Source organism: Yarrowia lipolytica, chromosome 1E (genome assembly GCF_001761485.1).
Source record: "Yarrowia lipolytica chromosome 1E, complete sequence".
In the NCBI taxonomy this organism is placed as follows: Eukaryota; Fungi; Ascomycota; class Dipodascomycetes; order Dipodascales; genus Yarrowia; species Yarrowia lipolytica.
Window position 1 is genome coordinate 3,233,169 of NC_090774.1, and position 24,511 is coordinate 3,257,679.

The 24,511-nt window shown below is 48.4% G+C and overlaps 12 protein-coding genes, 1 non-coding gene and 1 pseudogene across 13 annotated transcripts; 8 read left to right on the plus strand and 6 right to left on the minus strand.

The window, feature by feature from the left end:
- Positions 1–98: 98 nt before the first annotated feature.
- On the plus strand, positions 99–1,637 carry YALI1_E32332g (uncharacterized protein; the record flags this gene model as incomplete). The annotated part of the gene is made up of 1 exon (XM_504463.3): positions 99–1,637. The coding sequence occupies one exon, from the start codon at positions 99–101 to the stop codon at positions 1,635–1,637; it is 1,539 nt and encodes a 512-aa protein (XP_504463.1).
- A 205-nt stretch (positions 1,638–1,842) lies between these two features.
- On the minus strand, positions 1,843–2,553 carry YALI1_E32357g (uncharacterized protein; the record flags this gene model as incomplete). Its single annotated transcript, XM_504464.1, has 1 exon — positions 1,843–2,553. One exon carries the CDS (start codon positions 2,551–2,553, stop codon positions 1,843–1,845), a length of 711 nt encoding a protein of 236 aa, XP_504464.1.
- A 419-nt stretch (positions 2,554–2,972) lies between these two features.
- Positions 2,973–5,648, plus strand: YALI1_E32361g (uncharacterized protein; the record flags this gene model as incomplete). The annotated part of the gene is made up of 1 exon (XM_504465.3): positions 2,973–5,648. One exon carries the CDS (start codon positions 2,973–2,975, stop codon positions 5,646–5,648), a length of 2,676 nt encoding a protein of 891 aa, XP_504465.3.
- A 114-nt stretch (positions 5,649–5,762) lies between these two features.
- Positions 5,763–6,425, minus strand: YALI1_E32396g (uncharacterized protein; the record flags this gene model as incomplete). Its single annotated transcript, XM_504466.2, has 1 exon — positions 5,763–6,425. The coding sequence occupies one exon, from the start codon at positions 6,423–6,425 to the stop codon at positions 5,763–5,765; it is 663 nt and encodes a 220-aa protein (XP_504466.2).
- Positions 6,426–7,097: 672 nt separating this feature from the next.
- YALI1_E32402g (Compare to YALI0E27434g, Misc non-coding, no similarity possibly noncoding) lies at positions 7,098–7,283 on the plus strand (annotated as a pseudogene).
- Positions 7,284–7,931: 648 nt separating this feature from the next.
- On the plus strand, positions 7,932–8,330 carry YALI1_E32411g (uncharacterized protein; the record flags this gene model as incomplete). The annotated part of the gene is made up of 1 exon (XM_068283139.1): positions 7,932–8,330. One exon carries the CDS (start codon positions 7,932–7,934, stop codon positions 8,328–8,330), a length of 399 nt encoding a protein of 132 aa, XP_068139240.1.
- An 809-nt stretch (positions 8,331–9,139) lies between these two features.
- YALI1_E32423g (uncharacterized protein) lies at positions 9,140–10,261 on the plus strand (the record flags this gene model as incomplete). The annotated part of the gene is made up of 1 exon (XM_504471.1): positions 9,140–10,261. One exon carries the CDS (start codon positions 9,140–9,142, stop codon positions 10,259–10,261), a length of 1,122 nt encoding a protein of 373 aa, XP_504471.1.
- A 109-nt stretch (positions 10,262–10,370) lies between these two features.
- YALI1_E32445g (uncharacterized protein) lies at positions 10,371–11,399 on the minus strand (the record flags this gene model as incomplete). Its single annotated transcript, XM_504472.1, has 1 exon — positions 10,371–11,399. The coding sequence occupies one exon, from the start codon at positions 11,397–11,399 to the stop codon at positions 10,371–10,373; it is 1,029 nt and encodes a 342-aa protein (XP_504472.1).
- A 276-nt stretch (positions 11,400–11,675) lies between these two features.
- Positions 11,676–13,360, minus strand: YALI1_E32461g (uncharacterized protein; the record flags this gene model as incomplete). Its single annotated transcript, XM_066094393.2, has 2 exons — positions 11,676–12,962; positions 12,983–13,360. The coding sequence occupies 2 exons, from the start codon at positions 13,358–13,360 to the stop codon at positions 11,676–11,678; spliced, it is 1,665 nt and encodes a 554-aa protein (XP_065950465.2).
- A 1,240-nt stretch (positions 13,361–14,600) lies between these two features.
- YALI1_E32489g (uncharacterized protein) lies at positions 14,601–15,764 on the minus strand (the record flags this gene model as incomplete). Its single annotated transcript, XM_504473.3, has 1 exon — positions 14,601–15,764. The coding sequence occupies one exon, from the start codon at positions 15,762–15,764 to the stop codon at positions 14,601–14,603; it is 1,164 nt and encodes a 387-aa protein (XP_504473.3).
- A 2,091-nt stretch (positions 15,765–17,855) lies between these two features.
- Positions 17,856–17,928, plus strand: YALI1_E32510r. The gene has a single exon. It is a non-coding gene; the product is annotated as a tRNA-Arg (tRNA).
- A 104-nt stretch (positions 17,929–18,032) lies between these two features.
- Positions 18,033–18,521, plus strand: YALI1_E32512g (uncharacterized protein; the record flags this gene model as incomplete). Its single annotated transcript, XM_002143049.1, has 2 exons — positions 18,033–18,059; positions 18,108–18,521. 2 exons carry the CDS (start codon positions 18,033–18,035, stop codon positions 18,519–18,521), a joined length of 441 nt encoding a protein of 146 aa, XP_002143085.1.
- A 352-nt stretch (positions 18,522–18,873) lies between these two features.
- Positions 18,874–21,339, plus strand: YALI1_E32520g (uncharacterized protein; the record flags this gene model as incomplete). Its single annotated transcript, XM_068283140.1, has 1 exon — positions 18,874–21,339. The coding sequence occupies one exon, from the start codon at positions 18,874–18,876 to the stop codon at positions 21,337–21,339; it is 2,466 nt and encodes an 821-aa protein (XP_068139241.1).
- A 1,141-nt stretch (positions 21,340–22,480) lies between these two features.
- YALI1_E32568g (uncharacterized protein) lies at positions 22,481–23,671 on the minus strand (the record flags this gene model as incomplete). Its single annotated transcript, XM_504474.1, has 1 exon — positions 22,481–23,671. The coding sequence occupies one exon, from the start codon at positions 23,669–23,671 to the stop codon at positions 22,481–22,483; it is 1,191 nt and encodes a 396-aa protein (XP_504474.1).
- Positions 23,672–24,511: the final 840 nt, after the last annotated feature.

The window sequence follows — 24,511 nt, forward strand, 5'->3', positions numbered from 1 at the left end:
GACTTTAACTTCCCAGGGTAACGTCTACCGTCCACGTTGCTGCATGTCGACGACAACCACCCATCTCATCCATCAACAGAACGGGCCAATTGCACACAATGACTTCTGCACGAATGACGGACAAGGAGCTCTTTGAGCTCAACAAGTCTGCTGTGACTCAGGACTTCCGAATCACCCCCCGACTCTCTTACAACACCGTTGGCGGTGTTAACGGTCCCCTTGTCATTCTTGACAACGTCAAGTTCCCCCGTTACAACGAAATTGTCAACCTGACTCTTCCTGACGGTTCCGAGCGAGCCGGTCAGGTACTGGAAGTCCGAGGCTCCCGAGCCATTGTCCAGGTCTTTGAGGGTACCTCTGGTATTGATGTCAAGAAGACGAAGGTCGAGTTTACCGGAGAGAACCTGAAAATTGCCGTGTCCGAGGATGTGCTGGGACGAGTCTTTGACGGTTCCGCCCGACCTATCGACAACGGCCCCAAGGTATTTGCCGAAGACTACCTCGATATTAACGGCTCCCCCATCAACCCCTACTCTCGAATCTACCCCGAGGAAATGATTTCCACTGGTATCTCCACCATCGACACCATGAACTCCATTGCCCGTGGCCAGAAGATTCCCATTTTCTCCGCCTCTGGTCTGCCACACAACGAAATCGCCGCCCAGATTTGTCGACAGGCCGGTCTGGTCCGACCCACCAAGGATGTCCATGACGGACACGAGGAGAACTTCTCTATCGTCTTCGCCGCCATGGGTGTCAACCTGGAAACCTCACGATTCTTCAAGCAGGATTTCGAGGCCTCCGGTGCCCTGGAGCGAACCTCCCTGTTCCTCAACTTGGCCAATGACCCCACCATTGAGCGAATCATTACTCCCCGACTGGCCCTCACCACCGCCGAGTACCTGGCCTACCAGACCGAGCGACACGTTCTCACCATTCTTACCGATATGTCTTCGTACGCCGACGCCCTGCGAGAGGTTTCTGCCGCCCGGGAAGAGGTGCCCGGTCGACGAGGTTACCCCGGTTACATGTACACTGATTTGTCCACTATCTACGAGCGAGCTGGCCGAGTCGAGGGCCGAAACGGTTCCATCACCCAGGTGCCCATTCTCACCATGCCTAACGATGATATCACTCATCCTATTCCCGATCTTACCGGTTACATCACTGAGGGCCAGATCTCTGTCGACCGACAGCTCTACAACCGAGGTATCTACCCTCCCATCAACGTTCTTCCCTCTCTGTCTCGTCTCATGAAGTCGGCCATTGGTGAGGGCCGAACCAGAAAGGACCACGGTGATGTGTCTAACCAGCTGTACGCCAAGTACGCCATTGGTAAGGATGCCGCTGCCATGAAGGCCGTTGTCGGTGAGGAGGCTCTGTCTACCGAAGACAAACTGTCTCTGGAGTTCCTGGACAAGTTTGAGAAGCAGTTTGTGTCCCAGGGCCCCTACGAGGACCGATCCATCTTCGAGTCCCTTGACCTTGCATGGGAGCTTCTGCGAATCTACCCCAAGGAGATGCTCAACCGAATCTCTCCTAAGATCATCGATGAGTTCTACGACCGAGAGTCCGACGAGTTTGCCGGCAAGGATACCGAGGAGATTATTGAAACCGAGAATCTCATTGATGCCTAAGTACTAATAAATCATGTTGAATTAAGCAGCTTATATTTGGTGTAGTAGTGTCAGGATGTAAGACATCATGCGTTATTAATGTGTTGTGTACAGTATGTACACTGTACGATACAATGTACAGCAAGTACAAGTGCAAGTACAAGTATGTACAGTACATGTACTAATGGTGTTACAGTCTCGTGTTAATAAGTTATTTATGGTTAGTCTAGAATTCGATCTTGTCTCGATCCGCCTGTTCTTCCAGCCACATGTCTCGCTGGAACTTGAACCACTCGGGGAGAACTTCTTCATCAGGGACCTTGATGATGACGGTCTGAACAGGATTGGAGTTCATATTGCTCATAACCGATGTGACCGAGTACATACGTGAACGCATGAACTCGGGTGAAGAAGGGCCTAGAAACTGGCCACCACTGCTGCTTTTGATATCTTCCTCGTCATCCGTGACAGCACACTCTCCATCCCATGCCACACATTTGATATCGATCATTTCCAGGAAGATCTCGGCCATGTAATGCGGCTTTGCGCCCGAGAAGATGCGGTATTCGGCCACCACACTGGAGTAATTCCACTTGAGCATTCGTCGTAATGCGCCCACAAAGGCGTTTGTCGAGTCCAGAATGAGAATGGGATATGAAGTCTTGTCGAGAACGTAATCAAACGAGTCCTGTAGCAGGTCCTCCGACAGGACCAGAGCATTGCTGGATGCCCTCCAAGGCCGAAGACCCACATGGGCAAGCTTGATGTCTTGCTCGGAGCAGAATCCTCGAATGTGTTTTGGCGGTCGATCAGGGTTCAGCGATATGATGGTCTTGAGACCCAGAGTCTCGAGAAATGCAAAGTTGAGTGTTGTCAATGCCGAACATCGGTACACACCGTCTTCGACCACTCCGAAGTATTCTGGTGGTGCAAGCATCGTGTCAGGTTGTGATCGAATGTAGTTGGTGGTTAGAGTGGGTCTTTGTAGCTGTTTCTTAGTGTGACCTCCGGTCGTTGATCGCTGGGTTGGTTTGTGCACTCGTTTTGGCAGCAGCCTTCAGTTACGGACTTGTTCTTGATGGTGCTCGTTCTGCCAGAACCTTATATTCTTTGATGAAGGAGGTGGCATGAAATTGTATGTATCAACATGAGCTTGCTAGGCCGCTTTACGGGGAACAAAACAACATCACTCAATCAAATACTCTGGTCGTTATAGTCTAGTGTTAGTTTCTTTGACCCAATAATATCGCTCTTGTCCCCTTCCTTCATCCACTCATCCCATGCCAAATATTTCACCCTGCACATGCATGAACAAAATCTAAATCAAATCAAATCATCATCGCCATCACAACCAGCATGAAACGACTCTGGGGGACCCTGCCCCGAGTCAAGAGAGTGCGCCACCAACGCGCAATAGGGATGCTATCAACTAAAAAATCTCATGCTCGACAAATACATCAACACACGTTTTATCCAGTAGCTACCGACCAAGCATTTTCACAGCTCGACCCCCAGAAGAAAAAACGGGCTGATCTCGGAACCTCAGTGCCGCTATATCTGCCACCAGAGGCCTGCGGATTACGACAACTAGCTGCCGGAGACTTCGTCGAAGCTATTGTCGCTGGAATACCATACTGGGGAGTAGTTACGACACGACAACCATTCACCCTGGAGATGCTGGACAGCGATGGAATCAACAGAGAAGTGCCAGTGGATTGCGTCACGTTTGGGCTCTACGGCTTCACAGAATTGACAGGCAAGAAGGAGCGACTCGCACTTCTGTCGAACTATCTTAATTCGGTCTCCTACTATCACAGTGTAGCAATGCGGAAGCTTTCGACCATCCATTCACTCTTTGCTAAGCAGGCAATCCCGTGGTCTGTCGGGCTGGACGAAATAACCGAGACCCTTCTCAAGATCTCTCCGGCAATAAATGCATACTCTTGGTCCGCTGCGGCTTTGGCTTCACATATCGCCGTCGTCAATCAGCCGCGCTACTTCAGATGTGACTATGCTCAGACAGCAGATTATGACTCCTGGTCACCCCTCAATTACGTGGCTCTACCTATCGATATCGTGAGCAAACTGGAACTGGTTGTCCATCCTGACAATGCTGCCAGATCAATCAAAGAGTTCACAGCAATTGCTCTGAGATATATGGAATCTACAGAGCATGTTCAGCATCGTCATTTGCCTCTCAGGGCACTATTTACGGCCAAACAGTCGTATGACACCTGGGATGCCGTAGTGGTGTTCCTTCGACATTACGTGGAGTATCCTCACCGTAACCTCATGTGGGTTGTTCCTGAGATTCTTGGTAGCTGGTATCGAGACAGGTACGAGGGCCATGGAGACCCCTATGACCCGTATGTGGTTCGAGAGTTCTTGGAAAGAATCAACGAAACGACCCCCAGTGGTCCAGGATCAGTATTCCTCGCTGGTCCGAACGACATTGCATTTACAAAACATAGACTGCCTGCAGATACGACGGTGGCAGCCGAGGAGCTCGAGCTAACAGACGGAAATTCAACATTCTTCGACTACTGCAGTCAAAAGTTTACTGAGTGGGAACCATACACATCCGTGTCCGCAGCCCAATTTCTACATAAGTGGAGAGACCCGGCATACCTGCTAGATCGTCACATTGGCTTCGGCATATATGTGGAGAACGGGGTGCCAGAATTCCTCCATCTGCATGTTCCTGACGTCACCCAAACTGTTCCAGTCAAGTCTAGCGTGCTATCTGTGGTCGGCCAGCGAAGTTATTCTCTCGATACAGTAGAGGGTCGACTAGACATGCTTCCAGGAGCTGTAGCTGACGAGCTGGCTCTCACAGGAGAGGGCAGACGACGAGTCATGACGGTCACTGTAAGACTACAGGATGGCAAGCTCCCTGAGAGCATCACACCGGATCTACTTTTCGTATCTTTCGGTACGGTCGAGTTCGAAGAACTAACAGAGTCAAACAACTCCAGCCGAGCTTTGACAGAGCTGCTACAAGAACATTACGACTACCGACTATCTCACGGAGCACTTCCTGGGTTTGCCAAGTCTAACAAGAACGTCAGCTTGTCTTACCAGGTTGGAGAAGTATCTGAGCTGCCCAAGTCAATCTTCCTTAGCTCGGTCGAATACCAGAAAGACGATCAGATCGCGCCACGGAATGAAAAGGTTTCGATTTTGCATGCTACCGAGGACTTGGATGTGTTGAGCGAGGCTCGCATTCTCATGAACCGACTCGGAGCCATCTACGCGTCTGAAAACAAGCTGGCTGTCATGTATCGACAGCAGCAGGACCCCTTGCACGCGGAAAAGTCGGATCATCCGCTCAATCGAAAGATCCAGTCTCTCTATTTCGAAAAGGAACATTTTTCGGACACACCCGGTCCCCATGAGTCCCTCGGACTGGATTCTGTTATACAGATTGCTTCTCCCATCGACTCCCTGGAGGACATTGTGAATCAGCATCAGCTGTATTGCAAATACGCCAACCTGTGCGCATCGAGAAGACATGGAGAAGACGTGGTGAACTTAGCAACTCTTCGAGGAACACCCAAAGTAGACTGGCTTGCGCCTGCTGGAAAGGAGGAATACACACCTCTTTCAGACAGATGGCATGATATCCAGGACGATGTGTGTGACGTTCTGGAGGAGGAGACCCCTCGAATGATTCTGGAGCTGCCTCAACCTCTCTCTGCTGGACAGCTTCGAAGTGTCTACTTACAGTACCTGCGACCTCGACAACGGTTGACTGACCGGGCAGCTCAACTGGTTGAACGATACTGGAAGATTCTGTGGATCGAAACGCAGAATAACTTTGCATACAAGTGTGTTGTGACTCGACCTGCTCTTACCTATAAGCGAGATCCTATCACCAAGCTGTCTACACGAGCGCGGGCTTATTGCATTGATTTGGACATGGAGGTTGAGGTTGAGGTTGGAGATCTTCAGCTTGAGCGAGGAGATCGGCTTGTCAGCATGGGAGTTGTGCGCGCTAATAAATACACTGGAGAGCTGGTCCTGTGTGTTTAGGTGTAGAGGAGTTTGGTAAAGGATGATAAGGGAGCATTTGTATATAGTAAATCATGCATTAATCTATGAGTTTCGTTGTTCAGTTGCTGTCTATATGCCCAGCACTTCAGTCGCTTACAGCAACTTTAGATGACCAGTGACTCGGTCAATCTCAGACTTGGGAGCAGGGCCGACACCTAGAACAGTGGCACTTCCTGCAGCAATCTGGGTTCGGCCAGCGTCTCGGATCACACAGGCGATGATACCTCGCTCGAGAGCTTGTCGCTTGAGCTCGAACAGCTCGGCCTCAGACTTGACCTGGAGGGCCACCTTGGCCTGGCCCCATCGGACCCATGATCGGGTGGTTTTAGGCTTGAGATCGGAGGACTGTCTGTAGCATGCCAGAGCTGCATGTGCACACTGGGCTGCGATCTTGCCCTTAGTCATCTTGAGATCAGTTCTCACCACCAGCACCATTTTCAATTCTCCACGGGCTTTGTCCTCGTGAGCCTGCAGCTGCTTGATGTCTTCCTCTGTGAACTCATCCTCGGACGAGTCGGCCTCGGAAGAGGATATCGAAGATGAAGATAGTCTTCGTGCAGCTAGCTTTCGGGGAGCAGGAGTGGTGGCTCGAGGAATGACGTATCGTCCAAGAATGACACCTGCGCCGACCAGACCGGATGCCACGAGGTAGTTGATTGTTTGTGTAGACAGGGTCGCGGGAAGAGTCAACATTGTAATGGTGTGTTGAAGTTGATTGAAATTTCGATGCAACGAAGTTTGATTTGGGTCATGCATGACATAAAGTGACGGAAGATGAGTGCACGCACTGCACTCTGTACCGATACAAGCGTCGGTACACTACTTGTACTTGTAGCTGCGATAAACAAGTTCAACGATGACAACTTACTTGCATTGTATAATGGAAGGAAAAATTATGTGCCATTTTGATATACAACCGAACTGTGTACTCGTACTGTATCTGAATATCAACATCACCTCGTTTGCTCTATGGTTAGCACCGTTAGAGTTCGGGACATCTCCAGCACAAGGCACAGTTACATGTATGTACAGTACTCTTCCTGTTAACAACCACCCAGCACTGATGTACTCCAATGACCAGGATTGGATGTGTTGGGTCTGACATGGCTCGTTGAACTTAAGCGATGCACTCTCGTATACGGTTTGCGCTCATACTGTAGACAGCTTTTTATGTTGCCTATTATGAGCAATGGAGATACACTACAGTAAAGAGATCCCTGATTGGATACTACTGATAGCAAGCCATGTGTAAACCCATCAAGAGCCTCATTCATATGTTTGTCCACGTGCCAAAACAGATCTCCAAGGAAACACTCACTAACAAATCTTTCTGCTAGTCAGATGAGATTCTCTCAGGGCCTTTCTTGGGTTGGTTAGTGCACTAGCGCATGGGCAGGATACAAACGAGTTGGAAAAACGCCACGCGCCATGGGTGAACGGAAACCTGTTCGCATCCATCTCGACTGCAGACCCCTTGGGCATGTTTCCCCGATGAGCACACCTCGTCAAGCTGCCGTCATTTGTTACAGCTCCCGTATGCATTGGGCTGGAAGTTATGCTGTGGGAACTTCTGCCACTGATGACATTGTTCAGGATGGCCTTCGTGGATCTTAAAGCATTAACTTCAAACATGCCGGCTCTAGCGAAAGGGACAAACCATCGATGTTTGTACTCGAACATCAGATCCAGAGCATGACAGACTGCCTGCTGTCTACTCTACTTGGACCATGGCGACCCATGATTCTTCTGCCAAGGGCCAGATGCGTGGGTTCATCACCGACAAATTCACAATGGTCGAGCCGTCGTTGCCTCAAGATGTGGGCTATCTCCCAAAGGCAGTTCTACCCAACTACAAGTCTCCCTCGATGATGCCAATGTTCGCGTTCGCAGATTATCGCCGATGTTGCCAACCAAGAGAAGCCGCACTCGGACCAATCTTGATTCCATGTACTTCTCCAGAAAGGGTCTAGACAGATTTACTCAGATTCTGGTGGTTCTGAACGATGTCGTTGGTGATAAGGCATGTGCTCGCGACCTTCTTGGTCGATTGAAGAACGCATTTACTGTGTTCGTCAATCACAGACAGCAGAATCCACTTGCTTACAACACCCTCTGGAAGGGCATTGTCTCTACTGCGGGCCTTGGTACGGACTCCCCCGCTGATTTCGGTAACTTACTACAATGACCTTCATATCCACTATGGTTATTTTGTTCATGCCGCTGCTATATCGCCAAAGTTGATAGAGAGCTGGGAGACGGGAAATGGCTCACTCAGAGAGACAGTGGGTCGATAATCTGGTGATAGACTACGCTAACCCCAGTCCTCAGGGTAAGAGCTTTCCTATTCATCGATCTTTCTACTGGTGGTCTGGTCACTCGTGGGCTAAGGGCCTGCATCTTAGTGCTGATGGTAAGGATGAAGAGTCTTCTTCTAAAGACTACCACTCAGTGTATGCCATCAAGCTCTGGGGTAATGCCAATGGTAACCAGGCAATGGAGGCCCGTGCCAATCTTCAGCTGGCTATAATGAAGCGTGCCATGAATACCTACATACTGGTACATGAAGGACAACAAGTGGAACCAGCCCATGAAACATTAAGAACAAGGTCCCTGGTATTTCGTTTGAGCACAAAGCTGATCATGCAACGTACTTTGGTATGAATCCCGAGTACATTATTGGTATCCATGCTCTTCCCACTACTCCTGTTTCTGCATACATTAGAGACCCTGCGTTTGTCAGAGACATGGGATCAGCGGCGGGTTAAAAGGTTCATCAACTGGGTCGATAGTGGGTGGAAAGGTATTCTTCAGCTAGATCGAAGTAAGCTAGATCGGAGAACCTTCGATTCCCATGTTGCGTATCAGTTTGTCACCCAAGGTTTCCAGCCTCGATGGCTGGATCCAGGTAACCTCTCTTACCTGGTCTCTTACTGTACCATGGTTGCTGGGTTGGGAGGCCAATAAAATATACAGAACTATTAGAATAAATGAGTACGGTACGATAGTGTATATGTTTGTGTCTTGGTTGTTTACCATTGTCTCGACGAGTGTTTGAAAGATGGCTTACTAACATGGTTCAAACTGTGGCTGGTTAATTACTGTAGCTACCGTATCCAGAAATCTGTCGTCGTCATTGCGAAGGTTTGGTATCGCATATAAGCCGTTAACACCGATCCTTCCTTTGGGACGATCACAGCAATGAACAAGACCCATGACGTCCACACCTAGCTTACTCGGTTATATGTCGACCACCAATAAACCAATAGCAATACATTCTATCTCTCTATACTGCATGGTAACGGTCATGTGTGTATCCACACTCCGCCCACACATGTTTCCCCACATGGTTATTGGACGCAACTGCATAAGCTCTGCAGCTATAGCTACACTCGTAATAGAGCTTTTGGAATATAAATTGGGCTTGAAGCCTGAAGTTGTCAAGAACACTCAACACCGACTATAAATACACAATGGCTCCTGCTCTGTTCAGTCCCATCAATGTGGGAGACACTCACCTGCTCAACCGGGTCGTTATGGCTCCATTGACCCGATTTCGAGCTGATGAGGGAGGTGTTCCCTCTGATCTTCAGAAGGACTACTACGTCCAGCGATCCCAGACCCCTGGCACTCTTCTCGTTGCTGAGGCAACCTACGTTTCTCCTGGTGCAGGCGGCATGAAGACCTTTGGAGGCCATGTTCCTGGTCTGTGGAACGAGGCTCAGATTGCTGGCTGGAAAAAAGTGATTGATGCGGTCCATGCCAAGGGATGCAAGTTCTACATCCAGCTGTGGGATCTCGGCCGAACTGCCAACCAGCAGGTTCTGGAGAAGGAAGGACTGCCCTTCACTGGTCCCTCTGCTATCCCTCAGAAGGGAGACAAGTTTGGAGACAAGATCCGAGCCCTTACCGTGCCTGAGATCAAGCAGAAGATCAAGGACTACGCCACCGCTGCTGAGAATGCAATCAAGGCCGGTGCTGACGGAGTTGAAATCCACTCGGCAAACGGTTATCTGCCCGATCAGTTCATTCACTGGAATTCTAATCACCGAACAGACGAGTACGGAGGAAGTATAGAAAACCGATGTCGGTTTTCTCTGGAGATCGTGGACGCCATTTCTGCCTCCATCGGTTCAGACAAACTGGCGATCCGACTGTCCCCCTGGACCGACGTTCAGGACGTCGAGGTTGATCAGGTCAACACGCTCCCCACTTTTGAATACATCTTCCGTCAGCTCCAAAAGCGAGCAGACAATGGCCAGAAGCTAGCCTACGTGCATCTCATTGAGCCCCGAGTCAATGGCACCAAGACCAAGCGGGAGGATATTGCGTGGCAGACCAACGAGCCTTTCCGAAAGATCTGGAAGGGTCCTCTTGTTCGAGCTGGAGGTTTCACTCGAGAAACTGCTCTCGAGGCTGCGGCTTCTGACCCCCTTACTCTGGTTGCGTTCGGCCGATTCTTCATCAGTACTCCCGATCTCGTTGAACGACTGGAGAAGGACGAGAAGCTCAATCCTTACAATCGAAAGACTTTCTACTCCTCCGGTCCAGTTGGATACATTGACTATCCCACTTACGAAAAGGCCAAGTTGTAGACAACCATAGACACATTTGAATAATCCAATGCCCAAATTATGTATTTTTGCAGCTATGTATACCGTATGCAATGTGAATGTCCGCCTGACTGATTTAGGCAGAGTCTTTTTATTCATTGACAATAACAACAAGCACTGTGATATCGTCGGGCTTGCCTCCCATGTAGTGCACTTTCATCACCTGCTGCACCTCCTTGGCAAACGGAGAAAGATGCTGCTTATTGGTGCTTAGCGACTTGGCCTTTAGCACGATTCGCCGCGCTAGATCCATGGCACCCTTGTGTTCACCGCTGGACTTGATGCCCTCCTTGTCGTCCTTGATCCACGATCCGTGCTCCAGCATGGTTTCGTTGACAATCTTGAGGGTGTCCTGAGCGCTCATGTTGTCGGTGAGACCGTCAGTAGCAAGCACAATGACATCCCCAGGCTCGGCAGTGAAAGAGAACTGATCGGCCATTGCGGGAGTGTCCTCAATGTGACGCAGACCCTGTCGTTCATCACTTCGCTTGAGTTCATCAGGGATGATAGCCAGCTGGTAAGGGGTGTTGAAGGCATGAGTCTGCGCTTTCGAGCCTCCAGCAAGCTTGCCGTTACGGAAAACCATGAATCCGGAGTCTCCGAGGTTGGCAACAGCCACCTGGCCGTCCTGACCAGCGACCCCAATGCATGCTGTGCTTCCTCCTGCCTTGACGGTCTTTTCCCGGACAATCTTGTTGTAGGCGTTGGTGAGCAGCTGTTTGGGGGAAATGAGTGAGGCTAGGGGCTTTTCAGCGAATGCAGGCTCCTTCTCGATCTCCTTAGCCTTCTCCACAGCCAGATTGGAGCTCTCGTGGCATAGGTAGTAGCTGAAATCGGAGGAATTGACTCCCATTTCTGCCCAGCCGCCCACGCCGTCGGTGACGCCAAACGCCGTGTTGCTGTATGTGTATGAATCGGGCGAGTCCGTCTTGCTCAGCGAAACATGGAAAAATGCATCTTCTCCGGTAGGCGGTCTGTTTTCTCCAGCCGGAGGTTTGGACTGCTGGTGAGGTGGCCGGGGCTTCGCGCTGTAGGCCTCGGCGATTGTGTAGCTGAGAAAGCGCCTAGAGAAGAGTGGCTTCAGAAGCTGGATTCGGGGTAGTCGGGTTGGTCGGAACATGGCTTTTGTTAGGGGGGCCAAGTGTAGGATTTATCCAGGAACACACCTCACAGTTTCACAGTCGAATAAAAATAGGCTCTCCGAAAAGAAATGCTTTTAGAGTTGAGGTGCGTGCACACCAACAGCAGAGCACGGACACCCAAAAACAAATGCATGTGGGAGCAACTGTAGAAAGACACGGATACGAGAAGTGCTAAAAAAGCTGATCAGATGTGTACAGTGAGACCACTTACGTTACACACTATTGTAGATTCAAACAGATACTCAAAACATACATTACTGATAGTTGACACTTTCGGACGAGGCAGAGACTCTGATATCGTCCACCTTGATGTCGTCTCCCTTGATACTCTCCTTCCTGTCGGTGGTGTTGTCCTTCTCGGCTTCGATACACTCCACGGCGGAGCCAACTAGAATGATGCCGTTCTTGTGGCAGATTCGCTTCTCATCTCGCTTGTAGAAATAAAGAACCGCAATACCTCCAACAACGCAACCGAAGGCACAGGCAGCACAAGTTGCGAAACCCTTGGTAAATCGAGGTGATTCCTCAGTGGGGAAAACCAGAACAGACACCCATGCCTGGGTGGACTGGCCCATCATATTCATGGCCACAATCACAATGGCATATGCCTGTGGATCGTGTCTCATAATGTCACTAACCCAGCCGAAGTAGGATGGACTCATGGACCAGGACGTGTATTGTAGACAGAAGGCAAACCACTTTGCAGCTTCCGACACGTCCCATACTGCCAGAATCACGCAGCCTATGAAGTTGAGGGTCTGGGTGATGGCAATGGCTCCCCATCGACATTTGAACATGTCTGCAAAAAGAGATGCCGAGTAGACGTACACAAAACCAAGACCTGGTGCCACAGACGACAACTGGTTAATCTTCTGGTTTGTGTATCTCTGGTTTCCTTCCGAGTCCGTAAGACTTTTCAGCCAGAGGATGAAAGAACCAGATGTTCCACTATTGTTGTTGAAGAATATGCAGGCCACCAGTACCAGTAGTGGCATGCGCCAGGTAGTGAGGAGAGGTTTCCAGAGCTCCCAAGAGAAGAACTTCTTCTTCTCCACCGCGGTAGTTTCGGTAGCATATGGTTTCATTCTTAGTCGACATCTTCGGATTTCATCGTCCGTCAAAAACAGCGAAACACATTTGTCTGGGGTTCCTGGAATGACAAAGAAGCCAATGACAGCCAGTGGAAGAGTTGCAATGGCGTCCACGATGAACACCCATCTCCACCCCTCAAATCCTCCAACTCCATCTAGATCAAGGGCTGCACTAGCCAGTAGACCCGAACTCAGCAGACCAAGAAACTGGCCCATGTAGAAGAAACCTGCTCGGCGAGCGACCTCAGATGGCTTGTACCACGAGCCCATGAGGAAATATGCAGTTGGCACAAATCCAGACTCGAAAACTCCAACAAAAAATCGAATCACCTTGAGAGCTGCGACAGAATGGATCTTGCAACACAAGAGAGTCATGATACCCCAACAGAGATCCATGGCAGGAATGACAATATTTAGCGGCACTTTGGGAAGCATGAACATGAAGGGAAGCTGGAAAACAACTCTCCCACCAGGTACATGGCCTGTACATTGACCAAGTCGTTACCCTTGAAACCCAAGTCTTCTCTCATACCGCTGACATAAGCATTGTTGACATTGGTCTGGTCTAGATACTTGACCCAGTAGACTGCCAGAGAGTAACATGTCAAAAGGAGATCGAGCTTGAGAATCAATTTCTTGTCCTCCTTGGTATCTCGTTCGTCGAACCACTTGAACCACTTATGACCGGATTTCTCGTAGCTGTTCTGTCTGTACTCATACTCATCAAAGAACTTCCACCACGGGCGATTGGTTTCGTCTCTGTACTCTATGACGAGTTCTTGTTCATCTGTGACAGCTTCAATAGCCAAGTCGTCTGCGACGTGACGTATGGTTGGAATAAATTTCATGTGTTGATATGCGATTATGTGATGGGTGAGAGGTTCTCGATTGCAGAGACTTGTACTTATAGCCATGTGTAGATCGACCCCCGCCCCTTGGATCAGTGCATCCTTTTGCCGCCGTCCTTTATCCATGTGCTTCGCTACTGGACGATTGTTATCGCGTTCCCATGCATATATCACTGTCAGGTTTTACCCAATCGCTCTTGGCGTGAGGGGCGCACTTCTTCAAACACTCCTACCTGGATGATCTGTCCTTTTTGGGATAGCTGGGGTCGGCAATAACCACCGCCTGTGCCCAATTAATAGTCACGTGACCAATGAGACAACAAGCATACATTTCCCCCACGCATATATCCCATATCCACTATTACACGTCCTGGCATGATGAGCCTCCAAAAATGACTTCGTGACGCGAATGTCCATATAGCCGCCAGACAAGCTCAGACTCACTGATAAGCTTCTTGGGGGTCCAAACTCTGATGTACTCCAAACTCAAACCAACAAGACTCATCAATCACGATCTTCAGACACAGCGGCAAAAACGACGGAGAGCGATAAAGGTTTGATTGATGGCCTTTTCATTCAATTGAGGCCATATTATTAATGACGTTTAGAAAGAGGTGGAAGATAAGGCCTTGTTGGCACGTGTTGTACATGTGGATGTGCACCCGTTCGTCTAGACCTTACCCCACACAGCCTTACAGCTTGCCCCCCACGAACCCAAGGTCCACTTGTAGACAATGGACTCAATTTTGAGCCCCGCATTCCAAGGCTCTATCTTGCTTATCCATTGTCTGTTGTTTTTGGGTTCATAATCCCTTCTGTAGGTTTGTGTGCATTAATCAGTAATGAGGGTCCGATATGTTACCGTATCGAAAAATGAGACAGTGGCTCTGTTCTAAATGCGTCCTAAAATAGTTTACAATTACAGCATTGCTTGATGACGTTACTGTGTTGAACTGTCCACTTGTAGTAGAATTACGGGTTTTCGCGGCGTCCCTAAATTCACACATAAGTGACACAGATCATTGCCTCACAACGGCTAGCCCCCAGTCCCGAATTACCACCAAGTCTACTGTTGTGAATAAAACAGTAGGTACGCTTTCTAGGCATCGTACCGTTACAAGTAGTCTACTCTTGCTTCAAATACAAGTACAGTAGCTACAGTAACTCGCATGTAAAAATATCGATTACACTAATAGACAGATCAAAACAGAAAAGAAGGCAAAGTTAGCGGAGTGGGCATCTACCACAGTCGATAGTACTCGTTTCGGAAGGGGAACTGGAGATCTTTGAAGAAACCCCGCTCGGTCCACATACCATTTCCTCGTTCATTCTTGTACTCTGAGAGTCTGAGGCTCTCATGCAATGGCAGGTTAGCAGGCTCTGTGTATGTGAAGCCGTTGTAGGCGGAGTCGATGAAGAAGTTCTGGTTGTACTCGTTCTCTCCAGTCTTGGCAATGTTCTCCGACAGTGAGTTCACATCTTCCACGAGCCACTCATTTGTCTTTGCATCGAGCTGGGTCAACAGAGCGTCCAGGCGGTCAGATTGGGAGAGATGAGACTTCACGGCATTGTGCCACTGGGCAGCCAACTTTCCCAGAAGCTCACATGCAACCACATAATACAAAATATGCATGTAAGTGGTCTTGGGAATGTTCTTGTTCTGACACGACTTGAGGAACCAGGTCTCGGCCAGCTCTGCTCGCTTGGCAGCAGCATAGTAGTGCAGCTCTGGACCCTTGAACTTGTGCTTCTTCTGGGGAACAGTGACATGGAGGTGCTTGACGCCCACCTCCTTGCTGGTAGGAGGAGGGTGAAGGCTCTCAACCAGCTCATTCTGCAGCAGGTAAAGAAACTCTGCTGCAAAAGGAGCTGAGAAATCAACCTTGGACTCTTCAAAGAAAGAATGCAGGCTTTCGTCGGAGGCAATAACGTTGGACAGGAAAGAAGGGTCCATCAACTTAACCAGATGTAGCTCAATTGCAGGAACATGCTTAGTGGGGAAGACACGCTTGAATATACCAGTATCGGCTGTAGGTAGGAAGTTTTGTTCAAGTTCCCAACCCTTCTGCTCTGAGAACTTGTTAAAAATGAAAGTCTCTTCCGATCGATCTGTTCCAAGAAGACCCCATTGCTGCATGAAGTATTCGGTGGGCTCGACAACACCTCCATTCTGCTCAACGAGATCAGTGAGAAACTCGACACTGTCTCGCTCGTCGGCCTCGTCGTATTGGTCTCTCAATGGGGAATTGACGAGAATTTGGTAAGCGTAGGACATGCAGTCGAAAGTTTCACGCCCCTGGGGGGACTGCAGCAGCTCGACGCATCGGTTTCTGTAAGCGAATCTGAGACGGCTTTCAGAGGCGGAGGAGGGGCATCGCAGAGCGAGGTAAAGAAGAGGAACCATTGTTGTCAATATTTGTTTGTGTGAGTGTTTGTGTGTCCAATTGAGGTTGATGAATAACTATTTGCAAGGGGAAGACTGCTCTACATATATACCCCACCCAGGGTTTGTACAGGCCGTGTGACCTTCACTAAAGCCGTTTAACGTCAACAATTTGGCTTCGGCGAGGTCTAGTGCGGTATTTTTTAGACTACCTAGGCTATCAAAGAGTGCCACCATGAGACCTATGTATAATCCTTGTGGGGTGATAAAAATTTAAATACGGTTCGAGGTTGTCTTACCAGTACGGCTGGTGTAGGGAACTTACCTGTAGAGGTTACACACAGAGAGGAATTTACCGTGTTGAGAGACCGATAAAACGACTAGAGGTGTCACTCTAATGTCGCTTTTCTTAATTCATTGTCCGGATAATGTTCATTGCATTTTCTGCAGTGAAAGGGGCAAGACTCAACGTTTTTGCATTATCGAGGCATTAGCGATGGGATAGCAGGGTACGGTGCATGTCTTAAGTCCGTGGCACGTTTCTCCTACTAGAAACATAATTGGGCCGGCCCTGCATTTCCGGGCAAAGAATCTGAGACAGCCGCGGAGCTAAAGTTGATACGACTGAAAACCCACTTTGAGTCCACATCTTTCACATTTCACAATGGCAACGCAAGCGAAGTCCTAATGAGAGATTATCTACAAAACCGTAAGGCTGAAGACTATCCTGTGACTTTCGTTGCACCTTAAGTCGGACGATTCACTCAAGATTAAAGTCTCACCGGTACGACGGTTGATTTTTCGGTTCTCGGGCAATTAGAAGTCGGGGCGGTGAAGTGATAGGGAATGGTCACTATAGTTTGATGTTTTAGAGCCCTCGAAGCTCCATATCTACAGTGTACTTGTTCTGTACAGTACCCAAACACTCTAGGAGCTTCGTTAACTTGGCAAGGACAGTTCACCACTTGCGACTGTAAGCCCTCCATGCGGAGTAGAAACTTGTACCACAGTAACCCATCCAAAAGTGCTCCTCGAGATGTTGGACTCCCTTGATTGATGACTCCACACGGTCGATACTACGGTAACTGGGGCTAGCCCCGTATACGACTAAAACGATCTGTGCAAGTCTAAGCGAGTGATTGCGAAGACAAAGCTTCTTCCGAATTGCGGATATAAAGGGACCACGGAAATTATGGATTTAAGACGAGCTAAAAACAACACATACTGTACTTGGATAGAGCAGTTTCGTGTCAAAGTCACTGCGTCGCCTTCGACAAGATGTTATCTGATGCTCCTTGTGATCACTTGGCAATGAAGGCAGATGAGGTCCACTTCTTTGTTTGGGTTACGAGTTCGGGAATAGTAATTTTTCAATTTAATTGGAAAAAGAAAAGGTGCTTGTAGGATCAAGAAAAGCAATGAACGGGCTCAAACTCCTGTCCAAAGCAAGCCTTTTTACCTTCTTCCAGAACGGTGTGGCTAACAGCGGATCTCCATTTAGAAGGAATCAAAGGCAACATCTCTCGGAAATGTCTTTGATAATTTCCTTCCTTCCAATTTTACACGCTTATCACCTTTCATCATCACATGGGTGCACATCGGCTATTAAATGTTCCGAAACTCAAGGTCAACCCTCCGTTCAATAACCCTTAATAAGTATCATTTCATTTCATCTGACCGCTAAACTCCATTTTATCCCTCTTTCAATCTCACCACCTCCACTATTTATCCCTTTCAGCTAAATAACTCCCATTTTAGTTTCCATTCCTGTTTTTTTATTTATTCTAATGATTCATTTCAGCTATATACCTATTTGTAGTAAGCTTGATTTTTTTTTTTTTTTGTTTTATTCTAGGGAAATACATTTCAACTACTTGAGGGTCTATTTTTTTATTATTATTTATTCTAGGGAAATTTTGTATTCTTTTTTTTATTCTATTTTTTATTACAATGTTTCATTTTGTTTTTTATTCTAATGATTCATTATATTATTTTTTTTTCTAATGACTTTTTTATTTTATTTTCTTAAAGATTTTTTATTTTTATTCTATTTATTACACGTGACATGGGTGTCAAATTCTATATTTCATTTTTTAAAAATAGCGTGTTCCGGCCCGAGTAGCGCAATGGTTAACGCGTTGGACTTCTAATCCAAAGATTGTGGGTTCGAGTCCCACCCCGGGTGCTTATACACTTACTTTTTTGTCTATTGAGGAAAATAAGGTTTTGATCAATATTGTTCGACTCACCCAAAATGTCAACCTGAACACGCACCCACAGACACAAAAAATGGCCCCCAAGCACAATTACAGAGGAGTGAGTATCCTACCGACCGTCGACAACACATCAAGCTACTAATCTAAGGCAACAGTCGAGGATCTGGAGTTCCCCCCAGCCTTTTCTGTCACTCCTCAGACATCTCTGATCGAGGCTCTGGAGTTGTCGTACGAGAAAGAATACTCATACTTACCCGTTATTTCGGGCAAGAACCGGGCTCTTCTCGGATACCTTACGGCCGACCAATTGAGACAGCAGAGCTCCCGGTCCAGTTTGGACGGCTCTGTGCCTGTTGCCAGTGTCTACAACAAGTTTCACAAGGATGCTTCTCGACCTTTCAAGCCCATCACCCCCGCTACTCCTCTGGAGCAGCTGGAGAACTTTTTTGAGTCTGGACAGCCTTTTGCTGTGGTGACTGACGATAGCAGACAGTTTGTGTTGGGAGTGGTTGTCAAGGAGGATCTGGACAAGTATGTTAAGTGCCGACCTGAGCTGCAGTAAATTGCATAGTTATGATTGATATTCAGTTGGTCTTGGTATGAGTAAATCGTGGAGCGCGTTTAGACTTCCCAACAGAAACATCACGTTGTATAATGTATGAGGAAGATATTATGAATTCAGTATTTTAACACATTGATTAAAAGATCATTATATTCGTGTTTGTGCTTTTTCTGTTGGTTCCATGAATAACTACGGCATTTAATTGGGTATTTCGAAACCCCAGTTTCTCATGGGACTTTAGAATTACAGTAGGTGCGATTAGACTTGAGCATGCATCACCGTGTTGTGCTTCTTCATAATCCACAGTGGTGTGGGTTTCACTAACCTGATAAAGCCCATATGAACGACAGAAATGGACAAAGAACGGTACATTCAGCTGTGCTACAATGCCGTCAAGCTGCCTGATCAGTTGGATAATTACCAGCACTATTACAACCTCTTTGATGGCTGGTCAACTAAGTTGATGGAATCAACCAAGCGTGAAGTCAACATCATAATCGACAGGAGACTCATGAAGGAAAACGTGGTGTCACTGATTGGGGTGGACGAATTGAAGGGTATTGATCTAGGTAAAGACGTTGTTAGACTGAAATTGGAACGCTTCGCAGTTCCCTGGGTGATCTTGGCAGCTCACGTCCTCTTGGGTTTCACGACAGACGCGCTTGAAATCGTGACCTCATTGGTGGAGACTTTCCATATCCACGGCATCCCCGAGTCGATGGTAGAGCAAGTTGTTGCTTGGAGTCTTTATTCTATGGGCCTAGATTACACTGTTGTTTTACACGATAGCAAGACTCGACACGACCAGTTGAAGTACGCAGCCGCGAACGCGTCAAGACTGTCGGAAAAGCGGACGGAAATTTGGCGGGAAATCTTTGACCATCTTCATGAACAGAAGGCTTTCGCTCATCCAAAGGTCGAAGCCGGCGTGGTCTACTTTGCCCTGTTTCGCTTGCCAGAAAATGCATCTCGTGGATTATATACCGTCTTATTCCTTGATGCTGCCACTGGTGCTCTCGCTTTCACATCACCATTTCAACGGGAGCAGGAAGGGCTTGGGGCTATCAGTCGATATATCCGTAAGCATATCGATGTCTTTTTGAGAGAGCATGGCCAGCCAGCGTTCATGGTTTGTGTCAATCCTTGGGATAGTGGAGAGAAGTACGCGTCGCTTGTGGGCGTTCTTCAGGATGCGGTAAAGGGACTTCCCCCTCTTTCCACGCATTTTTGCATCTACACGACTAGGGATGGAGATATATTTTGCGACTTGCCTTCGACACTCGCCAACCTCCTTCTACATATCACTGAGAGACTGGAATCTGGGCTACAGAGACTCAAAGTTGATCCAATTCTATCATTCTATACCGAAAAGGGCTCAACTGCCTGCTGGGAATACATCTTGGAGTCATCTTTTGGAGACCTTCTTCAAAGAAAATTTCACACGAATCAGCCTGTTTCGTATTACCTTGGCAACAATGGCATGAACCCCACGCCCTGTAGGTTGAGCTATGCCGTACCAGGTAAAGGGGCTACGATTTCCCTGACGGGCCAACACAGTTGGGATCGCCTCTATGTCTCTCCTTATTTGGATGTGGATGGTGGCGACATGACGGTTCAACATGAAGCAGTGGAACATTTGGATGAATGTGATCAGGATGAACTTGACCGGCTTCTGACTCTTTCTGCAAACTACTTTTTGCATGATGTTTCATCGGAATCTAACGTTGTGGGGCTCCAAAAACCTTGGCACCAACTGCTTCTGTACATTTGGCGTGTGGCTGAAACGCCCAAGACCAGTCTTGAGTCCACGCTAGTGAGAACTACTCCTGTCGAAACCATACCTGTAGACGTTGTGGATCGACAACTTGTGCTCAATGATGAGCCAAAGGGTGAGCCAAAGGGTAAGGCATTTGACCCAACCGCGAGCTCAAAGAAGCCCCCCTCACCTGCTCGCACTCCTGCGGGAACTCCTGTTTACTCGGCAGATGCGGCAGTTGCCATGATGCTTGGTCTAAAGTCTAGGATGAAAAGGCGTGAGAGGGCACCTTGGGGACAATGTGGTATTAAGAAGGATGCAACTGCGAAGGATAGAGCCTCTCCTTGGACAACGAAGGCCCTTGATGGAAAGAAGTTTCTTACTGCACAGAGGGTCTCTCATGAACAGAGAGTCGCATATGGCAACATGTCTTCTGGTGAAAATGAAAACGCTCATGGGAATAGAATGCTTTCTAGGAGGGTTGAAGCTGCTGTTTCTGAGACATCTTCCTCGGCCCCCAAGCATTCTCAGAAAGTCTCCCTAACTGTGGCAGATACCAAGTCTCCTTCTTTCAATGCGACCTCTACTGGAAAGGATCGAAAGAGGCAGGATCAAGCCATTGGCCATAAGAGATGCAGTGTCGCGGCTTTCAAAGATAAAGGTTCCATTCTAGGAGGAAAGCTTGCTCAGCCCCGGCCAGTTCCAAAGAAAACATTTCGAGTTCCTCTGGCTCATAATACGCCTGATATTAAGCCATCAACACCCGCTTCTCGGGTCCGCAGACTTTCTGTTCTAGAAGCTCTCTCTGAAAGGGCCCTGGTCCAGAAGTCCGCTGATGACCCTGCCAGTCATACTACTGAGATGCCTGCCTGCCATTTAGCTATAAAGAAGCCTGTCAGCTATGCAGCGGCGACGAATTCTGTTACTGTGGCTTCTTTCAAGAGGTCTGTTGACATGGCATTGAAGAAGTCTGTCCATAACACTCTTCCAGGGATGCCCGAAGACTTTCAAAAAAGCACGTCGCCAAATCAAAGAAGACCGAGGACGGGGAGTCCCAGGTAACAAGGCTTGACATGCCTGTTTCAATTGTACCTGGCATTGGGTCATCTGCTGATAAGGCATTTGCTACGTATGCCAGTCTAATGAAGACATCTTCAGTCAAGACACCTTCAGTCAAGACAACTTCAGTCAAGACAACTTCAGTCAAGACAACTTCAGTCAATTCGGTCAAGAAAACTTTAGAAAAGTCCTCTTCCGACAAGTCCTTTTCAGACAAGTCCTCTACAAGCCATACCGCTCCTGTTGCTACTTCTATCAAGGCCGCTTCACTCGCGACTGCTTCTGCTATGTCTGCTGCCACTAGGATGTCATTGCCTGGGACACCGTTGACAAAGACCCCTTCTGTGAAAACGCCTTCAAGAAGTATCTCTTCAACCAAGTCCCCATCCACGAAAGAACCCACTCTCAAAGGTTTCATCATCATCAAAAGGCTCATCTTCGAAGTTTACCTCCACCAAAAATTTATCAAGAGGACTGCTGTTGAGAGAGACTACATCATCCAACCCTTCTGACTAAGAGCCCCACCAATCCACAAAGTTATGAATTCCGCGCCAAAAATTCCGACCAATAACGCCCCTACGACGAAAGGGTCTACGAACCAGTCAGCTACCCCCACATATTCTTCGTCGAAGACTTCTACCGCCAAGATGCCCCTTGAGAAGGCATCTTCAATCAATTCCTCTATTTTTATATCAACCAAGTCTCCCCGCATTCAGACCGCATCATCCTAGGTTTCTGTCAAACCACCAATCTGCAAGTCTTCTCTCGAACCATCGATGAGTAGGGCTTCCCCGTTTACCGTTAGTGACACCCCGTCAAGACTAGCGACAGCTCCAAAAGACAAGAAATATACGCCGGCTGAGAGTTTGAAGCGCAAGGGAAAGACAGAAGATCGAGGCGAGAATTTCATGTCCAAGAAACCAAGGGCTGTAGCCACACCTGAGCGACAGACCGGATCTTCACACCAGCCTCAAAGCACTACCAGTCTTTATCACAGAGACTCTCACGAACGTTCATACACGATAGCATCAGGTATATTATAACAACACAGTAAAATATTCAATCAAATTCTGCAGATGTTTATAAATTATTGATGACAGATTTTTGTACTTGTACTACACATTATAATTCTTAAGATATCCACTTACTTCTCCTCCGCAGCGTCCTGTTTGCTCGCCTTCTCCTTCTCAAGAAGTTCCTTGTTTCTCTTTGCAGCAAGCACCACCTCCTGGAAAGCAGCAGCTCCGGTGCCACTCTTAGACCGCGAATGGGCTCGTGGTCGCATGCTGCTGGCAACAGATAGCAGAGAGGGCTTCTCGGTGTCTGCGACAGCTTCTTCTTCCTCGTCTTCATCGTCAGAGTCCACCATGTTAAGAGACTTGATACGGTTATGCAGTCGTACAGCCTCGATAGCCTGTCTGAACTTGGATCGAGCGTTGAAGCCTTCTCGAATGTTGGGCAGTAGATCGATAGATTTGGTGGTATCGCCCGTGATCCACTCGTGTTTCAGCAGTTCCGCAGATGTGGGTCTGAGAGCAGGGTCTAGAGCTAGACACGACTTGATGAAGTCCTTGGCGTCCTCAGACACATCTTGCCAGTACTTTTTGTGGAATACAAGCGCGTTGGGGCCCTCGATCTCCTCCAGGAAGTCCCGAACGGTCTCAGATCGGAATGGAGAGTAGCCGGACAAAATGGTGAAGGTGATGACACCGAGAGACCAGATGTCGCAAGGCTTTCCGTGTCCTGTGCCCTTGAGCACCTCGGGGGCTGCATATCCAAAGGAACCGGCCATGGAGTGTAGCACCTCATCGGGAGACTTGAGGTGTTTGGCGATACCGAAATCGGTGAGCACCAAAGACGCATGGGGATCGGGGGTAACGAACAGCAGGTTCTCGGGCTTGAGATCTCGGTGCACAATGTCCTTGCTGTGCAGGTAATCGACGGCCTCGAGGATGTCCTTCACGGACTGTCGGGCATCCTTTTCGGTGAACTTGCCATAATCGCAGATTCGGTCGAAGAGCTCGCCTCCGGTAGCGAGCTGGGTGACAATGTAGAACTTCTCCTTGCTCTCGAACCAGTCCTTGAAGGCGATGATGTGTGGGTGGTGGCACTCCTTGAGCAAAGAGAGCTCTTCAATTACCACGTGGTCGTTTCCCTTGAGGTTTTTCTTGACAATGATCTTGACGGCCACCTCTTCGCCGGTCGAGTGCTGTTTTGCGTACTTGACAATACCGAAGGTACCGGCTCCCAGGGTCTTGCCAAACTTGTAGTCGGCCTTCTTGTTGTAGGAAGGTGGTTGACCCGAGACTTTGTTGACCAAGCTGTGGAAGGTCATGTTGTGTGTAGATGTTCGTGATTGGCGGCGGTCTGTGTGTGAGGCAATTGAATAGTTATCACGATTTGATGTGTTGTGGTGCGACAATCATGCACCGTGGCTTCAATAGGAGTTGGGAAGGAGACAAGGCGAGAAGTTAATTCAGTGAGATGAAAACGCCAAGATTTCCGTGGTACGTTACTTGAGGGTAGCTGGGAGGCAGGGTGGCAAAAGGAGCCGTTATATATATGCACCGAAGACCGAGGAGGCGTTCTATGTGTGTCACGGGCGCGCTTGTTCGTGAGTTTGTATCCTTGATTGTTATGTATGTACACTTGTACATACTGCGCCTTGCGGCGGAACTACTGTATCATCACGCTTCTACTGTACAAGTAGTGCGGGTGCCAGCACCGCATGTGTATTTTTGGATCACGTCCATCCCCGCTATAGCTCAGAGTTTGATGGAGACAGGCAAAAGAGCAACTACCAAGTCAGGAAACCATCGCTGAGAGCTGACAAGGAGGCGCCTAACCGTGACGGTGAGGGACATGTGTACAGTCCTTGTGACACAAAAACACGCTGCTGACAACTGCACAAACGTCCGCGTGTATGTCCCATGCCAGGCACTTCTAACATGTGCTGCATTTACCTTCGCCCTTTCTTGTCTGCGAGGCGATGCAAACCATATGCCAAAAAAAAGATCGGCGGGTCATGGACAACGGAACTTCACCGGTGTCACAGACGCAACACACTCCGCACAAGATGTTCGGATCTTCTGCTTTCTCCCGTTCCGTGGCGTGGTAGGACACTGTTGTCTAAAATTAATGATAGCCCACGCATAAGCTACAAGAGTACATCGTA